The sequence below is a fragment of the Leptidea sinapis genome, chromosome 41, assembly GCF_905404315.1.
Source record: "Leptidea sinapis chromosome 41, ilLepSina1.1, whole genome shotgun sequence".
Taxonomy (NCBI): Eukaryota; Metazoa; Arthropoda; class Insecta; order Lepidoptera; family Pieridae; genus Leptidea; species Leptidea sinapis.
This window is the reverse complement of record NC_066305.1, coordinates 1771450-1793335: the sequence shown is the minus strand read 5'-3', so window position 1 is coordinate 1793335 and position 21886 is coordinate 1771450. Positions and strand designations below refer to the sequence as shown.

At 33.7% G+C, this 21886-nt stretch overlaps 1 protein-coding gene across 8 annotated transcripts in view; it reads right to left on the bottom strand.

Moving 5' to 3' along the window:
- Window positions 1–20537, bottom strand: part of LOC126976528 (transducin beta-like protein 2) — a 191807-nt gene extending 171270 nt beyond the window's left edge. For 7 of the 8 annotated variants that reach the window (XR_007731921.1, XR_007731923.1, XR_007731924.1 and 4 more), the window contains exons 1-2: window positions 20274–20537; window positions 17136–17330 (exon numbers count right to left, since the gene is read on the bottom strand). Coding sequence is in view for 4 of the 8 variants with exons in the window: in XM_050824907.1 (XP_050680864.1) it covers window positions 17136–17330; window positions 20274–20424 (346 nt within the window). In the remaining 4 variants the exon portion in view is untranslated. The remainder of the gene's footprint in view (window positions 1–17135; window positions 17331–20273) is intronic. The other variant, XM_050824904.1, reaches the window with a different exon arrangement.
- Between the last annotated feature and the right edge of the window lie 1349 nt (window positions 20538–21886).

The window sequence follows — 21886 nt, the reverse complement described above, 5'->3', positions numbered from 1 at the left end:
GCGGGAGATTTTTGAATAAATTTAAGCATTTATTAACCCTAAATATCGCCCGCTAAAGAAATTATTTTTTAAAGTATTTAATTCATTGCCGTAAGTATATCAAATCACATAAAATATTTTTAATTGTACTGAAATAAACATTAATTATTTGTTTGCGTTTGAATTGTTCAACAATATTTATTTTAAATAGTTGGACTACTCCTATACTACCTATCTAAGACTTGTGACAAGAATAGGTTTCCACGAAACGCCGTATAGGGTAAGGGAGCCAGGTAGTAAATCAGTTTTGAGAAATCCGAAGTGTTTTTTTACGATAACAAGTGGGAGCAATACACAACAGATGATAGACCCTATTCAATAATAGAGCCTAAACACATGTTCGGATTTGGTCCGGTCGAACCAATGGACCCTAGTTTTATGTAAAAAAAACTAATCGAAAAAAATGCCATGTGACTTTCTTTCTTGTTCTTCTTATTGAGCGGAATAAGCCGCAACAATTACGCGGTAAGTTCCATATCTATTGCAACGTCCGATTAATGACAGCTGGCAGGTAGCGAAACGTCCGATGACGCGATTAAGATTATCCGACGGCGAGCGCGAGATTCATCATTATTAAAAGCGATATAATTACATAACGACTCCACCTATGGCTATATAAAAAATACATTCACGTAGTTAAAAGTATAGAAAATCAACGTGTAAAATCATAAATTATGTTTTTGAACCCAAGTTATATATAAATAAAAGGTTAAAGCTCGAGATTATAGGTAGAAATGTGATAACATTTTCATTATATTAAGTTTTTATGTAAAATATTAGCGCACACATTAATAAAACTTAATTATTATTGAAATAGACTATATAACCTATTTTTTGATATTAATATGTCATTACTTCGACTTACGGGATTGTTGCATTAAACTAAAATAAAGCACCCATTCTTAGTATATACCTACAATTTATCTGCGGAATGCACAAGTAAAACGTGAAATACTTGGTTGTCTCAATACATCCAGATTGTTGAATATTATAAACATTATATTTATGATATTTTGTCCCTATTACAAGCAATGATTTACTGTTAATTAATTGGATTACAATAAAAATTTGATATTTAAACCAAATCGATAAAGTAGTATCGATCATACTGTTATAACTTGTCGATTTAATGTCGTAAGAAGAATTTTATATGAAATTTGTAGATAAAATCGGAAACTAGATATCATGAGGATTAATTTCATATATAAAACAAATATAATACGTAATTAAAATATTACACTTACATGATAAACAAAACAATAACAAAACACTTGACACTACAAAAATAAACAAATGACAATTCCCCCCGCAAACCGATTTTCAATTAATTATTTCTTTTAGTTTTTGCTCGGATACTTGATATTTAAAGATAAGCCTATTACAATTACTTACCATAGAGTCTTAAAAATCGTATTTGACAAGCTAATTCACTCATACTACAGATTATAACACAAAATAAATACGCAAGTCGACTGGGCCACTCTGGTTGCCTGGACGTTTGACTGTCTAAAGAAAAAAGCCGCTCTAGTTGCCCGGACGTTTCAGTAGATAATTGAAATTTAAAAAATCGACATAATTTCGCGGTAATAATGTCGCGACATAATTCGGTGCTTAGATAAACAAAAAGTTTTATTTTCCTCATATTCGAAATGTAAAGTAGAGTGTTTAACTCGGGTAAAAGTATCAATTCCTACTCGGACTATAGCCGACCTCGCTATGCTCGGGCGCGGCGTCTAAATACCTCGGGAATTGATTCTTTCGACTCTAGGTTAACAATCTACTATTATGGTATCGCTGCATTGTCCATAGCAATAAAAATATTACTGATTATATTATTACCGTCCCAACCATACCAAGTTCGACGTCGGAACAATTGCGAGGTGCCCAACCCCGCCCACCGGACCGTCCCATCCGACCGATCCGACAATGTGTTTAGGGTAATACGGTTAGGGTCAGTATAGTCTTAAAACCCTAAACCGTACGACACCAGAGATACCTACATCTGCGCCTTTCAAACTGAAACATAATAAGCTTGACGGGAGATAAAGGCATAACGCTGGTGACCACTTGACCACAAATGATCCCTTCACCGGACAGATTTGAGAGAGGTACACGATATTAACAGGTTAATATCTATTATCCAGGCCAGAAGTTGTACTGCAATCATTTTTAACTCATTCACAGAAGACTGAAAGAAAGGTTTTCAGTATATGCTCACTAAAAACTTTTGATGACGTAATAGGGGTACATTTATAAAACCAGGCTTTCAATCCTCAAGTCCGTGCGTTTCGGCCGTGTCACTATCTGTCCGATCAACGCAACGATAGCGTTATCGATTCACGGTAACAATTATATCGATTACGCATGCAGATCTGATGTAACAACTATTGTACAACGAACGCACGCTTTTCCATACATTCAATTACTAATAAGCGAGATTTAAACCTCGTCTTGAATCAACATTTCACACGTAGAATGTTGCAATCGCTCTGTTTGGATCAGATATAGAAATTTAAATTGTACCAAAACATATGAACGATGCGGGACTCGAACCCGCGCCCCTCTACCAACTGAACCAGCCGTCCGAGTGACGCCTCGATCAACTTGTTCAACTCTCAGGTTATGGCTCCATCTACAGGATCATCTTTACAGTTGATAACCTGCTCAACTCCAATATTTGTATATTAGGAAATTGACTTGAGATGTCGCTCTTTCAAATCTAAACAGTTCTAATTTTTAAGTGATAACCCTCACTTCTGGGATTAAATATACAAATTTAATTTGTACCTAAATTTAAAAACGCGCATCCTTCTCGGATAATGGAGGACGGAATCGAAAACCTCATTCGGATCAGATTATAGAGAATTGCTTTTGGATAGATCAAGTGTAAGTCGAATTTGACCACCGATGTTATTTTATTTGAAATTTTACAAATAAGAGTAGACATAATAGCCTCTCAACGCAAGCTAATCTTCAAAGCGATCTAAGTACTCTGTGCAGTACGAGAAGACATCAAAATATCTGCGTTACTGGGCGAATTATGCACAATGGTCAAAAAGAATGCGGAAAATTTCACCACACAACGACCGTAACGCTGTTAAGATAACTAAAATACAGGCGTCGATAAACTATATCGATCGAGAGTTTTTAAATACAGGATAAATATCTTCACTTTCCCTACTAAGTCAAAAAGGGGGATTATAGGGTCATGAATGAATGTCTGAATCTCGTGGCGGTATGAGTTGATATTATATTTTAATCATATTTTGTCATTTTCGAGTTGGTACGTAAATTACTCTTCTTTTACTAGAAGCATGAAATAATCAAGGATCTAATCATTGAAATTCTACGTAATATTGAGGTAGGTAGGCGTTTACATGCAATCAACTGATGATTCATTTCATTTAACAGTATGAGATTGATGTATATGTAAAAGAAGTGGTAGTGACCGTTATTGGAAAGAAAGTGTTGGGTCACGCTGATAGGATGGATGAATGTAGATTGGCTGCAAAAATATATAGAGCTAATGTGGATTGGTAATGTTCGAAGAAGTCGCGACCTAGGCTTTCTCGATCACGTCGAGAATGTATTCAAACGGTGCCACCAGGTCAGAGAATACCATGTAAAAGAATACATGCATGAAAAGTTTGATGCTAGAGGATAAAGCCAGGCAAATTATGTCACAACCTCTGCAAATGGAAGTCCTTAATATATACTTGCCTCTCTAGGGGAAAGGCGTGACTGTATGTATGTATTTAACAAATAAATTTTCAGTCCTCTAGTTCCCTTTAAAGTTAGTACAGAACCATCAATGCGGATGTCAGATCTTCCCCAGACTTTTTGATTGTGTCATTTTCCACATTGACTTCAAACGCATTTGATCTTATTGAAACAGAAGAATTTTTGAATCATATTTATGGTTATGGAAAAATTATTATTTGTATCTAAAATACAAAGTTTGACACACTGGGTTAGGTATTAAAACAAGTGCAACAATATTCCGCAGCTGATAAAAATTCGCGGTGCACACTTCCGTTTAATTCGATAAGTTACGGCGAAAACAAGAAAGAACAAAGAGAAAACGATTAGTACATTTTAATTGCACGTGATGTGAGTTAACAGCTCACACAAAGGATTGATTCAAAGACTGATTCAATGCAAGTGGCGATGTTTATACTCTTCTTATGCAATAAATTTAAAAAAATTACCCTAAGAGATTTTCATTTCAGCTGAAATAAATTATTAAGAGTGCAAAACCCCGTGAATTCTATTCTAATATTGATTGAGAATTTGGCATTTGAAATATTAGCAAGGCTAAGATATATATTATATTAAGTCAGGCCATGTCCATATTAATATAACCAACGAGTGCGGAAGGCAAATCTCTTAGGAGTATTCGTTGCCAAAACGGATGCTACCAACCTCCTTCCTACCCTAACGATACGGAAGCAACTATCACTGTTCTAGAATCAAATTTAAAATCAATTGTCGGTTAGAGCGCAGTGCCCACGTCACATCGCGTGCCAACAACGCGGTCGTGAGACCCGGCCTGCAATTATACAGCTCATTGTATTCCTTTACCGGCAAGGCTTTCATTCAATATCATTTTATTGTAGTGCATGAAGATGGTAACATTACGAGCACTATTTGATTTCAAAGATAATAAACTATCTTTATTATCTTACCTACTCGGTGTAAGCATCTCTCTCATCAAACAACGGTACTACTTATTCGATCCTGTTGCCGGAGACTCGGTTTCAGATTCTTAGAAGTTATTGCGTGTATATATATGTATGGATATATACACATTTATTTATTTAGAATCGCTTATAAAATGCTCACAGAATACATTTATTTATTTATGGTGTATGTGGATGATGCAGCTACTGTACTCAATAACTTTTGTATTAATTTATATTAACTTTTTTGACTTACTCGTGTAAGACTTTGACGTTTGAGTGTCTGTTGCATCATTTTACATATTATATTGTAATTTGAAATGATTTGTAAATCGATGTACTTAAATGTAAATCTTGATATAAAAGAGTGGCAATGAGTTTCTTGCTACTTCTTCTCATTAGCTCAACCCTTTACGAAGTAGCGGTAGATTCAATAAGAAAAATATTTTCTCTTTTTTTGACATTCATAAGTGTCATTCCCGTGACCTATGTGAATAAACTGATTTTGATTTGATTTGATATATATATCTTACTATCTACTTATTGCAACGAATAACAATAACATAACCGATGATTTTATATATAAAAAGAATCAGATATGTTATGAGTGCACGCGTTGCGTGACTGAAACCGTCCTAATTGGGTTGTATTTTGAAAGTTAGTGACGTTTGTTTACATTTGCGCACAAACGACAAATACTAGATAATGTCTTCTTTTCTCTTTTTGTTCTAATCATGCCATTCATTTTACATCAATTTGACACTGGACTGCACTTAACTCCTTTTTCGAGTTTTATTAGATAATAACGTATCTATTTAATAAAACATCTATGTTTATATATAATGAAAACGGTCTTTGTTTGAGGCTCAATCACGCCTAAACCACTGATTGTATCGATATAAAACTGCCACCATTCGATGCGAAATTTATCCTAGATGATCTATGACTACTTATTTTTCGAATTCCAACATTCCTTTTTTAATTTATTTACTTTTATAATTCGCCCAGCGAACCGGGCGGGATCGACTAGTATCATCATAAAATAACAAAATAAATGTCACTGTGGGAGAATAATTTGAATTTGAATATTGTGAGAGTGGCACGTAATGTTAAATTAAATTCATAATTTTGATATGTTTAGTATAGTACAGGTGTTTGAAACACTCACCGCTAGTTGCAGAAAGCATCCCTAAAGTTAATGTTTCATCAAATATAATACCGTTACTTTCTTTTTCATTTTGACAATCAAAGATGTAATGAAGCATTAACTTTAAAGATGATTTCTGCACCTAGCGGTCAATAAATCTTTCCAGAACTTATAGTAATTAAACGATAAAATCGGTTGCCGGAGCGGTCGTGGCCATCCCAAACGATATTGGTGCTACCTTGTTTCCAATAGCTATACTGCGAAATAGCAAAATCATCATCAAAAAAAGCGCTTACTTGAATATCACACGAGCCACGAATATATTTTGCATGCCTTAAGCGCGAAGCGAGTAGGTATGTTGTACTAGGGCTTAAAAATTTAATCTCCCACGTTTTGTCCCGTAAAATCGTATATAATAATTTAATTGATATATTGCTATATCTAATCGTAACATCGTAAGAAAAATAAATATTTTTAAACAAAAAAATGGTTTTTAGTGGCTAATTAGTCCGGTAAATTTACACATTCGAAGTTACATAAAGTCCCAACGAGCTGAAAATCAGTGAAATTGTTCAAAACATAATTATAAACAATCAAAAATCAAAGTTGTTTTCGTCATAATATGCACACGTTTCCACGCCACCTATGAGGTAGTTTACTTAGCGCGTTTTTTTATACCTTTTTGAATCGTTGAATCTCAGAAACGGTGGCTCGTAAGAAAAAAGTATTGGTACATTTTTTATAGATAATTTTATGATCTACAATTTTTATCCGAGGTACCTACTTTTATGATAAAACTTACCGTTTCGCAGAAAATCGCGAAAAACTCATTTTTTTGACCTTTGACCTCGAATAAAAAAAAATCCATACATGGGGAACTTTTAAACATTGTATTACTATACGCCTCCCGGAAGCCCGAAAATAAAGCATCGAAGCTAAAAGTGTCATTACCGTTTATTTTTAAGAATTAATTACTTTTTATCGCCCTTTGGGAAGAGAGTGTAAATAGAATCATAGGTATTCATCGTTCTGTGTATTCTGAAAGTTTTATTGGAAGTTTTTAATACCGTTCACACTTAACTTGTTTTAAACAAAGATATGCCATACTTGTTGTATTTGATGAGGCCTAAGAGAACACGAAACACGTACAAATCAATAATTTCAACACAAGTGATATTCATAACAAAGTTTAAACTACGGGAAAGAAGTACTTTGACCATCACAAAAGTATTTTTTTTTATATAAGAGTGGGAAAACGGGTAACAGACTAACGGCATGGGGAGAGGTGAGGCAACCGCCCATGGACATCCGTAACATCAGGTGTCAATAGATGCGTTGCCGGCCTTTAAGGTGGGAGTATGTTCTTTTCTTGAAGGTCCCTAGGTCGTATCGGTTCGGGAAAACCGCAGCCGGTAATTATTGATTCCACAAAGTGGCTGTGCGTGGCAAGAAATTGTAGAATGCCAGACGTCAACGTATAAGATAAATACAAGATAAACTAATCTCTGCAGAACACACATGCTAAGACAACTGACATGCACCTAATAAATGACATAACTAGTGCAACATTATGAAATTTGTTGCAAGCATAGTTAAAAAAGGAAATGATAACTAGGTTTACGATCTATGAATTGCAACAAGCTTATATAAGATAAAATAATATTATAAGTGCAAGCCACACAAACATTACAATACTGTGTGGAAAGTTGAGCGTTGAGCGCCATCTATTAATCAATACAGATATAATTTAAGTGACGTGCCTTCTAAGCCCATATTTGTGTCAAACTATATCAAAATATGTTTCTCTAATCTTCCACAGGATGAGAGGTTTATACAACCATAATAATATAATTAAAAATAAAGGTAATGTTTTTAAAAGAAATTAAAACCAAATCCTTTTTTTTTCAGCCGGAAGACGTCCACTGCTGGACAAAGGCCTCCCCAAAAGATCGCCATTACAATCAGTCCTGCGCTGCCCTCATCCAACCTAATACGGCGATCCTGACAAGATAATCGGTCAATCTTGTAGGGGGCGTACCACAATACCTGGGCTGTGTCGGTGACCTGTGTGGCTCTTTATTTGATCTTTGATGCTTAGATCTGATCTCACAGGGTAACTCCGAGCATAGCCCTCTCGATTGCCATGCCCTCTGACCGACTATGACCTTCCTCAAAAGGCCCATGGCATCACAAACCATATCCAAGTAGGAAAACATTAATTTTACGTTGTTCCTTTCTTTTAAAATACCATGTTACTTAAGAAAGAGTTATTAGTTTTTGGCCATTCTTTCGATTGGCATCATAAGAGTAGGGGTGTTTTTTTTTTTACATTTAAGTCGGTTCGATTCCCAGACGAGGCAAGTTATTTTTAGAAAATCTTTGAATGCAGAATTGCTAACTTTTAAAAATAACATAAAGTCTTCTTTCAGTAAAATAGCCTATCTTCGATATTTAAGGTTAACTTTCCCTTCATGTCCCATAACTTTGGGACATCCTGTATATTCTCACTCATTTTAATTCATAAGATTACTCACACAATGGTAATAATATTAATTAATTCTTCACTGCGTAAGAGTTACCGCCTTTAATAACTCAGTTAAAGGTTGCGCCTATCACTTATCAAAAATATTTTGCTAGCACCTGTTAAAGCACCCACATAAAATTTCTCCACAAATCAAATGTATACAGTCAAAACTACAGAAAACGCATCTAATAGGTATAATAATTGATAAATGCTCGAACAATTATTACAACTAAATGATTGTCGCTTCACTTTACATACATTTGAATAAACAATGGTTTATTTATAGAAACAATTTTAAATTACTTTGCCCTGCATATATATATGCATTTACTTCCTAAGCCATTCGACTGAGTCAATGAAAAATACTTTATATAAATAAAGACTTAGCTCTTATCACTTCAATACAATGTTTATCATATTTCAAAGACTTTCAAACTAGAATTAATCTCCACAATCTTATATCCAAGCTAATAAATAAACAGGATTTTTTTTTGCTGTCTCGAACGTCACTCTTGTAACAACTGCCTCAATGACACTACCGCGGCCGTGGTGCGAAGTCATATCAATTTAAGGCGAATACATGACCAAAAAATACTTATTAAATAAAACACTTTTAAAGGATTAAAACGCGTGTAATTGTAAAGGTTTTACATTAGATGTTTGCGTAAAACTTACATTTTTATTTTAGTTAACCCGACGTTTCAAGACTTTTCCAGATCTCGTTTTCAGGGGGACTGCAGATGAAGTTACACGCGTTTTAATCCTTTAAAAGTGTTTTATTTAAATGTGTAACACTCGCGTTAATCAAAGATAATACTAAATATTTATTAGGTTTATTTTACAGTTTGTATTATAAATTTATGTTCTAATTAACACAAACTTCATCTAAGCATCGTGTAAACTACTACTAATACTAACACCTTAACTTCCTACAGTTTTTGCTGTCACAAAAGTGAGAGAAATGCTTCTACTGCTATGTCGTCACCGACTCACCCAGGAATTGCCACCCATAACCTGTTGCAACACCAGGAGAATCACAGAAACGTTACTGGGCTTTATGTAACATCATACAAAGAAGCACATTCAGTTTGATCGCACTGTTCGGAGTGGTACGATTGATAAATTCGACGCGATAAGGTCAAACACGTCTTCGGAAGACGCCCCGTGATCGAAACATCTAATATGATGGTGATGAAGTTAAATATTACATGCCCGGTATCGGTGACGCAATCGGATTATAAAAATTCGATTCAAAAGATTTTATTACTGTGTATTAATGGGCGGTAGTGGTCTGATTCCAACTGTTATACTCGAACAAGCTTGATATAGCCGAAAGTGACGGCACAGTCTTACTCGACAATAATACAGAATCATTAAAATGAAGAAAAATTTAAAAAAAAAACCAAATCTAAAATAAGACCCAATAACTCTCCCAAAATATTGGGAGAAGTTCCAGGGTATACCTCCTTCTGCCCCCACACCGGGCGGTGAGAAGACAACTCTCCGTAGTCAGCCTCATTCAATATCCACAAAAAAATGGGTCAAAGAGGAAAGAAAAGGTGTAAAGAAGTTGACACTTCCATAGAGGAAGAAGAGGTTGCAATAATCCGCCAAGTCAAACAATACATCGTTATGGATTGACGCATCCTCAGATCGGTCACGAGCCAAAGATAGTGATGTTAAAAGCTTGATGACTCGTAACGGGCGACCGTGACAAAGGCGGCCTCGTCGCTAGCAGACCGCACCGGCGTTTAATACATTCAATATTGATTTACAATAGATACTGTTTATTTTTTGTATGCAACTAGCAAACTAGCCGTTAATAATATTTAATAAAACAGCAGAACAAATCTGTCTAATTTTCTGTTTGTTCATCGATGCATCTCAGAAATTATGTACTAAACGGGTCTTGTACATCGTCACAGGTGAACAGAGTATAATTTATATCGATGCCTCAGATCCGAACAGTTCAGAAAAGGGTTCTCAAACAAAATTCAATAAACAACTCGAGTTGTCACTCTTTGTTGTTGTTGTATTATGAAACGAAAATATCCCAGAACAACAATATAACTGCATTCAATTATTAAAACTTTCGTGGGTCATTATTAAATTATTTATTAATACGGCTTTACCCCCTTTTTTGTCGGTGTTGGTACCGACTTCTTACACATCTTACTGTGTGGGACGTATCGCGAACCCTCCACACTTACCCTGTTGAAGGACTTCGGAATAGTCCGAAACTAGTCGGTACCGACAAAAACGTGAGTAAAGCCGAATTAATAAATAATTTAATAACTGCATTCACTTATCGACTTGTTTCTCTGTGGCGGGTTATCGTTTATGTTATGGAACAATTTCTCATTCTTGTCTCAAACTTACTGAATATCAGACTTGTTACTACCTACCTTACCTTCTAAATATTAAACTACCTTCAAATGTATAGTAAATATTGAAATAATTTTAAATTAGTTTATTTTACGCTTAATATTAGTTTATTTAAACAGTTATTTATGTTTTTGCTAAATATGTTAGCATTCTTATCCGTTGGAAAGAGCGGTCTTCCCCTAACACAGGTTCTACGAACTTTAAAGGGAAGTTCGTTCCTTCAAATTGTATTTACAAAAATGCTAAATATTTTTAATTTTTATTTTTTTACATTTTGGAACTAATGTATTGATATAATTGGAGCAAAATTACAGGTTTAGTTTCACTGATCCATCTTGTGACAAGTTAAAGTGTATTTAAAATATTAGGATTACAAAGAAGCCTACCAATACCAAATCATCCCCTGGCCAAAAGCCCTTTTATTAATATATACTATCACTTTTATTCGAATATTATTAATTCGTCCGCTAGTAAAGCTCACAAGATCCCCATTGAGCAATAACTAGGGGTAGGGGTACAAAATAAGGGTAAATGAATACACTTTTATAATAAAGTCCCAGCCACTGTTAAGGCATCATCTATAAATAAAATTAAATGTTCTATTAAAAAATGGCTCTGTCGTAAATCCTAGTACTCAACTGAATATCTAAGTGATCAGACAGCCTGGGACTAGATTATGATTATTTTATAGCAATAGCAATGACCGTACAATATTGTATATATTATTAAAAAGTGCGCAAAAAAAGAAAGCTGGGAGTGTTTCTTGTGCCGCTTCTTATCTCTCAGAGCGCCATTTTTTTCCGAAGCGGTAGTAGATACAGTATATTAGAAATGACTATATGAATTTTGAGCAAATAAATGCCTTGACTGAACATTTCATCAACATCGGTCACACCGTTATGGAATCCATAGAGAAAACATTCCATAGATTAATTATTAGCGTCGATGAATAAAATGCAATGAAAGAAGAGTAACATAAACACTGTCTAGCGCGGTTGTTTGACCTCTTATTGAGACAGTTTCGAGTCAATTAAATAACACTTAAACCAATAACGACCTTATTACATTTAATAAAAAGATCTAAATAGTGTATCTACTTACACTCGAATGAAAATTTATTACCAATTTTAAAGGTCGTCTAACGGTATTGCCATATGCGTTATATTCTCTTAATCATTAGGTTGTTAACCCAAGCTCGCGAGGAAATAGCTGAGTTATTTGAACTCGTTTATAAAAATATTCTCTTAATATTACCCATGAAATTATTATAAGTCCAGTGTGACATACAAACGAGTTTTGAGAAGAACCGAATATTATCATTATTGTTTGAGCTTTTCGAGAGAATATACCCAAAATAGAACGACTTGCACCTTAGGAGGTTATATTGTTTTTTATAAAAATAAGGGACGAGATGAGCGGGACGTTTAGCTGATGTTAATTGATACGCCCTGTCCATTACAATGCAGTGTCGTTCAGGATTCTTGAAATGCCCAAAAATTCTGAGCGGCACTACAAATGCGCTCATCAATTTTTAGTAGTAATTTCACTAGCTACGGCGCCCTTGTTACCCAAACACAGTAATCTTACACATTACTGCTTCACGGCAGAAATACGCGCCGTTGTGGTACCAATAATCTAGCCGGCATCCTGTGCTAAGGAGCCTTCCACTGGTAATGGTTCCAGAGATATCGTGATGAGCCAATACATAGGTGGAAATCCCTTATAATATTTAGATTCCATTCTCCCACTGGTAAGTGTTTTATAGATGGGTGTTTTATTTATTGACAAAATTTCAACAACTCGAACAAAATAACCCCGACTTGAAAACTGAAAACAGCCCAAGACGATTTAAAGTAACAGGAAATACAGTCGTGTTAGTTACCACGTGATAGGAGATAAGCGTCGCCCTTTCGTCTTTAGCCAAAGATGATTCATAACTTTGAGTTTTTAAAACGTTTTTACCATTTATTATTAGAATGTAGGTACTTTTAAAGTATCGAATTAACTCTAAGGCAAGAAATAGTATATTTTTTTCCTTATTTGGTTGACTTGGGAAGATAATTACAGGATAGTAATGGAAGGTGTTGCTCGAACTGAATTAGGTCCACTACATTGAGATAATATACTGGAAAGGAAACAGTGACTCATCTAATATATGGATGACTAATGAGACGCCCCGTTTAATATTGGATTCTTCGCAGAATCTACTACTACCGCATTTATCACTGGGAGTGTTCCGCGAAGCTCGTTGACCAAATTCCCGCCACCGAATTCCACCTTCGCACAAAACAGGATATCATCCCCACCATCTGGATGCGTGGATTTCCTCCACAATGCAGTTTTCAAGGAATTAAGTTCCACGCACGACCAAGCTGTGGAATGAGCTTCCTTGTTCGGCGTTTCCAGGACGATACGACATGGCTAATAAAGCTTGTGATTCCTGTGCTGCTGCATAAGAATTAGACAGTGATCACTTAACGTCAGATGACCCGTACGCTCGTTTATCCTCCTCTTCGATAAAAAAGGATTAATAAAATAAAATATATGATTTTTATTGAATACACAAACCTAGTTAATCAATTGGAAAAGCTAAGGATATCACGACCAGGCCCACGCCATTGAGATAGCATTCCGGAAACGTAAAAGTGACTCAATGTCACATCTGGATTACTCAGATATATTATGACTAAGTAATGAGACGTCTCATTTAATAATCGTATTAATTTATATTATATAAAACCAAGCTCTCCTCGAATAACTTTCTATGGATGCCCGTTCCTTTTTTTGCCCTGGTTGGCCGTGGAAGATAATTTCGTGAGAATCCGTGATGGTGAGTATTATGGAATTATGGTTTATTAAGATGAACAAAACTCTTATATATATACAAACATATCAGCGTAGACAGAGCAAATTATAAATGCCACAATCACTAGTACATTGCGACTAATTGATGCCAACTCCGCATATAAAGAAAGAAGAACGACGAACGAGTATATTACCGCCATATCGATATCGGAAATCCAACTAGGACCGAAACGAGCGAAATATAAAATAAAATATACTATCGTGTATAGATCTAGAGCATGTTGACATTTTGACGAGGTGGTCGACCCCTTGATTATACAAGACTGGCTCGTAATATCAAACGTCACTACGTAGCAACTCGAATGCAATTTTATTGTATCGACTATGGTCATGTCGGTCAAGGAAATTCCGTATGATTGCACACAACTATAACGAATCGAATTTTTTTTTACGTCCAGATTAATAGCGCGTTCTGTTTAGATAAGTTTTAGAGTAATTCAGGCGACTTGAGGTTGTTGAGGTTCTCAAAAAAAATTTAATTTAAAATTTCAAACGCTCATGCATGGTGATTTTGTTTTTTTTAAGCTAGTGACTGTATTAAAACAATTAATGGCCACTCGAAATGTTCCTGGGAGATGGAGGCACGGCATACTGGACTCAGTGTCGGAGCTTGCTTTTTGTTTTTAAGAATGCTCAGGAAGCGATCACTGATATAAGTTAAACCTCCAAAAATTACATTTAATATAATCTCCTTTTCGGGTGGAAGTTTGCAACTATACTTCCGTCTATATGTTGTATTTTTAAAAGAATTTTCATTGAAGAGGTTTTAATTCACAAAATTATGACTACAGGACTATCGTAACCTTGACTGAGATACGAAGTTCAATATTAAATATGTAATACCAATATAACACATAAATTATCATATATTAATGCAAATAATAACAACAGTTTGTAAACATAATGTTATCGCACAAAGCTCCAGTAGACAAATATATGTTTTTACAGTTTTTTTTTAAAGTGATAGGTAATACCAATTGGCCTTGGATCGACAAGGAGTTCTATCAATGTGTTAGCAATTCTAATTAACTTGATAGATACAAGTAACTGAGACATAATTAACTGTCAAATAGACGGATAATGATTCAATCAAACGTTAGTCTAAAGTATAAACGGTTCATGTAGCGGTAAATAAAGTACAGTTGCAGCAGAATCTGTATAACTCAGCATTAAATCGAGGGAAACAAGAAAAATAAAATTCAGTATCGCACAAAGAGGTTATGGTTATAATAACACACGTTGACATTATACAACTCATCTTGACCTACTCAACTGAGGGCCCAATTAATGTACTCTACGTGGTACTTTCACTGGCACAGTTCAGAATGACTCAAAACGAAAGTACTTAATTAAAAAAAAAGACATTATGTCAATGTAATTTTTGAGATAATTGTAAATTTATAGTACTGATAACCTATACATAAATCACAGTTATTTATATATAAATACAACCTTATACACGAATCATTGTAAGCCTTGCGGTGGCTTTGACAGGCGGACCTCCAAATTACACATAACAACGAAAGCAGAACATAAAAAAACCTTAATATGTACACAGATGTTAGTACCTACACTAAACTTATGGGTCACACAACCGAACTCGTAGATTCACTCAGTAAACCAGTTTTATGACCCATAACTTTAGGACGTCGTTATCGGCTCATTTATTTCGTACAGTTATTAATATTTCAACAATAATATACATTATATAGACGTTATAGCGTAAACCGCGATAACTGTAAGAAATCGTAAACGCGGAAGTAATTTATAATTGTCATTGATAACATACATACAGCCGCTCTGTTTTGAACCTTTAAATTTAAAATAGTTTCGTTATTTTAAGCAACTTTTAACACCGAAAATTTAAAGCCTCTTTTGTATTATTTACATATTAATCACGTAACTTATTTGTTATATCAAGTTGCACCTCTAATAAAATGTAACATAATAGGGATTTAGTCGCAAAAGCGTTGGGGAACTTAACGTAACATGAACTAGAGATAAAACGCAAGTCAAGCGTTGCAATGCAAAGTGAAAAGAGCGCGAATCATTATATAATATTCCAACTGTTCCGGTTGTTGGTGACACTAGTATCAACTCCCCAATACTTTTTATTAGATGCGAAAGCGTAGTGCTTCAGTGGCAACGTCTACTGTTGATATAGATATCATAGAAAATACAAAATGCGCCGTTTGGCTCATTTTCTTAACTGGACATATTTTCAGAAAAACATTCCATACCACAATCATTGCGAAATTGAGTTAAGAACACAAAACTGGTCACGTGATTCATATTAACGGACTGACAAAAAAAATGGCAGCCCTACTGTCACGCTTTAAATGACATAAGTAGCCCAATCCATATGTATGGAATACACTAATATTTAATGAACTTTAAACGCGAATTCCTCAAAATGTGATGTTTGTGGCATGGAACGTTTTTCAGGAACTACATCCAATTTAACTTTAACATTGATGAGTAAGACTTACGCGCTATGCTGATATTTTCATAACAACAAACTCGGTCTGCTATTATTTTAGTTCAAATTACCAATGCTTATTATGATACGAAAACTTATCAACAGTGGACTTGACTTCTATACAGCATAAGCCTTTATTTACCTACTCATTACGTCACACAATGTCACAGTATGTATACAGTATTTACATTTACGATAAATATGTACCGAGACCTTAAAAAACTAAAATCACGACACAGATTACGCGTTTACAGCACAGCGTGGAAGTGATGATAACACGACAGTATCGCTGATAACAGATTCTATGTGGTTACTACTAAGAATGACATTGTATTTCGTATTACGTTAAATTAGATATAAATACTTACTAATTTAAGTAATGAATAGAGTACTTAATATTATGAAATGTAACTGTTCTTCAATTCAATAAATCAATAGTAAGCATTATTACTAAATAAGGTTGGCCGACAATATTAGGTCGCCATTTTGAAATTCAATTTTTTTTGTGCTACCCACAACAAAAATTATACATATTTTTCGTAAAAAAGAAAAAGATAAATGCGCTTGCCGATGAGCTGGTGGTAAGTGACAAATGCATATACTCTTATTGCATCGGACATATTTAAACATTGTCACACTTTATTACACTACCCATAGGATGGGCTTTTGTTGTGATTCTAATATATCTTGAAAGTTAAAAATAACGGAAGTTTGAAACATTTCTATTGGTTCATTAAGTATGTAAAGGACAGTTTTAACACACAATGGATTCTAGCTTGTAAGTAATACAGCCAGCTATTAGAAGTATCTCTCACTGGTTTTAGTATCACTGTTTAAAATGAGGGTAGACAAAAATTTACTAAATAGAAATCGAGTAAAACCGTTTGCAATTAGTTGCAACACTAAAGTTATTACATAACTATTAATCGGTTAAAACAGTTTGATTATGACATAATATAAGTAAGTATTTATTCCTAATTTCTATATAGCAAGCAAGACATAAGCTGTGGTACTCACCATCACATGTAGCTGCCATGAACTTGCCGTTCGCAGAGAAGTCCATCATGAGAACAGTTCCCGGGTGACCCTTGAGATTCTTAAGGAGCCAAGGATGGGTGTATTCGGTTTTTGTCTTCCACGGTGCTCGCTTCTTGTTCTTCAAGATTGTTCGCGTTTCCTCCACTGTCGGTTCTGTCAAGTCGGACACAACGGCTGGAACAAGATTTAATATTGTTCATTTAAACTACAAACGAGACGAGCAGGACGTTCAGCTGATGGAAATTGATACGCCCTGCCCATTACAATGCACTGCAGCTCAGGATGCTTGAAAACCAAAAATTCTGATTGGCACTACAGTTGCGCTGGTCACTTTGAGACATAAGATGTTAAGTCTAATTTGCCCAGTAATTTCAATAGCTACGGCGCCCGTCAGACCGAAACAATAATGCTTACACATTACTGCTTCACGGCAAAAAATATGCTGCGTTGAGGTTGTGTTAGTTTGCTGCAATTCTGAAATGGTTTCCGGGGCTGTGTGTATCTATCTAAAAGACATACGCGAACTTGATAACAGGTGATCACCCCATCTAAAGATTTACGAATAATTTGCCACTGATCAAGTTATATTTTATATTTATATAATTAGATAGACAGCTTTTCATATTCTAAATAATCTAATTCCTGTGAATTTGTTCATTTAAAAAGTTTACTCGCAATTATTTCATTTCGAACGAAAGATGAATCGATACATGGGATATTATACAAAGTCATTTCTAATATCGAATGTTACATTATAATATTAAATATAGGTTATTTTTTACATAGCGAATATAAAAATAATATTTACATTTAAAGATAGTACTTACGAGAGACTTCCAAAACCGTAATTAATAAAACATTACACATCAATAGGAAGACAAGGATAATATAATTTACGTAACGGCGTTATTTACGCAGTGTTATAATTATTATACAAATTATGTACAATACTAAATATATATATAACTGTTATTATATCGTATTTCGTGACTTATCGTTTTTTCCTTTATTATGAGACACACTATTTACATCTTTTGTTTTCATTAATTTCATTGATTTCTAGATTGATACTCAAAACAATAGTGAACACGAGATATGCAAATAGTCTCTAATGGATTCAGGAGGTCTAAGGGCTAGTTGCATGAGATACATGTACCAGCAGTCGGTGTTAAGAAGGCACAGGATTAAAGTCTCAAATCAAGTAGTATATATTCGTATCAGATATGTGCAAGAATCTTATAGTATTTTCTTTGATTTGCATCTTAATGGATTAAAACGTGTGTAATTTAAAAAAAAAACGTAATGTGGAAAGGTCATGTCAACATATCAAGTTAACGCAAAACTAGTGTAAAAACACAGTTACAATTCCACACATTTTAATCATTTAAAAAGTGTTTTATTTAAAATACTTAAGGCTATTAATATGATACTGGACCAGAAGGGTTTAAAGTTCAATTTGGATGATGTAATATTGCTTTCTTGTTTCCATGCCTTTTTACCTAGATAAGGAAGAAAATTGTTGGGAGCTGGAAAAGCATTGATGCCACTTTTATTACAAATTATGTCTTCTAGTAATTACAAAGAAAATTTAACACTGTGTCTATAGGAGAAAAAGGGTAAAAGCGAAAGAGATGATAAAATGAATGAAAATTTATAAAAGAAATGTAGGTAATTAAATTGATAATAAGCTTAAGACAGAACAAAAAACAAAAGGTTGGTATTTTTTAAGCTAAAATGAATCTTTTAATGACGGTGTATTGTGTATTAAAGGTAGAAATTTTAAAAATAAAAAAACAATACAAAATTAACATTATTATCTACTTTAAAATATATGCTTAGCCTTATCCCAGTTGTGTGAACATTACCCTCATATTATTCAGCTTATTATGATGAGTCAAATTTTATAGTAAATAGATGTCAACTTTATAAAAATAGTGTGGGCAAAATTAGCTTTGCAAGTTTTATTTAAGTATCAAAAAAGCAACTTTTATTTAATTATCCTAGTAACATTTATACACTCAATATGAAATTTTTACTAACAATAGGATTCAAATTATTTTTGTGACTTGTAAAATATCGGATCTGACCACAATTATTTTGTACTATTTGAAATTTTGCCAAACAGCAATACCCATACTATTTACAGTTATGCCTTATTTATATACAATATATGCCTTAATAATAACCTCCTATTTGTGGCAAAACTTTGAAAAAGCCAATCTACAGCATAATATAATAACAAAGAATTATTATTTTAAGAGCAGCAAAGAATTGTGTATGGAAAATAAAAATAATATTGCAAAACATTGAATAATTTGCTATTACACATACTGTTAAATAAAGCTTTGGTTGGTGTGTACTTTATTAATGCTATATCTGCAAAATAATGGTTTACTGTTGGACACAATAGTCTGGATGTATATAATATTATCATAAATATGAAGCTCAGGTCATTGTATTTCAATCTTTATAGTTCTTTAGTTACAGTTAGTTGTATTAAGTAACACAGCCAGCTAGTTAAATTACATAAAATTATTCATATATTCTATCATTACAATTAATAACATACTTATAATAATTATTCAATAATAATGAAAATTTTTAAGAATTTAATCTTACATTAAACTTAAAATCAAAAGTCTGATTTCCATGCAAATTAAATTTGATATTTTAGAAATAGTACTACAACAGGTAAGTACCTATAATTACTTTACTATGAATATAAGTTAGGAATTAAATGTAGTAGGGGGCAAAAAATGAAACAGTCTACTTTAAATTTTAATCTCGCGACAAGATATACCACTTATGTATCATATTATAAGAAGTACTCGTCTTCAAGTTATCATTAAAAAACCCTCTCAGATGCATAAATCAGATGGTGGTATTTTTTATATATACCTTTAACCTGGATGCAGTATAACATCAATTCAATTTCATTTAAGCACCTTCATAAAGTAACGATGCACTTTGCAGTTTGCGCACTAGCATCGGTAGCATTTCCGCGCCAAACCACGTGTGGGCTCACATGTTATAATATCTCACATTTTATGACTGATACATGAACGAATTACTAAAGCACATAATATATATTTAATTAAATAGATAATTTTAACCTACCAACTTCACTCTCCGCTTTATGCTTCTTATTTTCAGATTTTTTACCACCGAAGAATATTTTGAAGAGATAATGAATCAGAATACATGACAGAACAGTTACTCCTACTAAAAGGATCACGTTCATCGCTTGGCCGGCTCCTAAATTGGTCATTTTCACTCATAAATTATTGCGAATGGAATTACTTGTACTCGTATATTTTTAGAAACAATCACGCGATCGAAATCTCTGAGAGAAACTGTGGTTCACACTTCTGCCTTCATCGTTCAAACTTCACGTGAAAATGACACTTCAAATAGAAATGACGTCGGTTGTCAATTGTCATTTGTCTAAAGCGTCATTGTATGTCAATTTGCATATTATACATTGATAAATTATACTATGGATCTGACATAACGAAATAATAATAAATAATAGCAGCCTATAATTTATTTATTTATTTTATTTTATTATTAATAATAATGTAATTTAATAATAAAATCTTATAATATACTAGAGTATAGGCAAACAAAGCAAAGAGAAAGAGAAGAACATCTCTAACGAAAATATAATAAAATAGAAAAGGAAAGCGTTTCTATAGTTAATGTATCCGAATTTGAGTGATAAGTCGTAAACAGTCAGCCACGATTGGAGCTCCTAAGTACCTAGTTTGAATATTGAACTAGCGAACACGCACATTGACAAATTGAAATCGCGTTCTTTTTATCATAATTATTATAATTAATATCACGCGAAGCAATTTTGAGGTATGATTTTATTGATGTTCAATCTATTTATTTTTCTATGTTAGGTCAAACATATAACTTTTGGAATAGAATCCACTCCTGTAACTATCCGAAAACTGCGCTGTCATTGCGATAAGCAAGTAGCGAAATGTTTCGTTGATGTGATTAAAGGGTTTTTCTCTTTATTTTTGAGTTTTGTTGTCCTTATTCCATGTATTTTTTTTAGAAAACTACATTGTTATTATTTTCATTTTTGTGTTATTTTTTTATGATAGTAAGGGACGAGACGAGCAGGACGTTCAGCTGATGGTAATTGATACGGCATTCGAGCCGAATGGAATGTTAATACGTCCATGTAGTAGAAAAAGAATAAATCGTTATATGTATGTATCGATTTCCAATTATTTAACTATAATACGAACATTTTTGGGGTTATTTCGCTGTGTTATTTAACAATAGATCACTGTACAACTCAACATATTTCTGAAGTACTATTCCTGAAAACCATCAGGTAATATAATAATTTTATTCAGAGTTCACATTCTCATCGCGCCTTGTAAACGGTTGTGAAACAGATTTCTGTGTTACTGTAATTTTTGATCACGCACTGTTTTAGCACACATTGTTGCTGTTTAGTGACTTTACGCTTGCTCAATCCTTTTTTGACTTAAAGAAAAAAATTTATGTATTTACAACTTCTGCTACTTATCTGCAGAATATATTATTTAAAGACATTATTAAATTTCCATCAACCCAACACTTGCAGTAAAAGATCAATTGAATACTTAGACTATGATTTAAATATTGTATCAAGTATTACATTAAATATTCATACAATAGAATATGAACCTCTTGGGCACTATGGTAAAGATATATCATAGCATAATGAT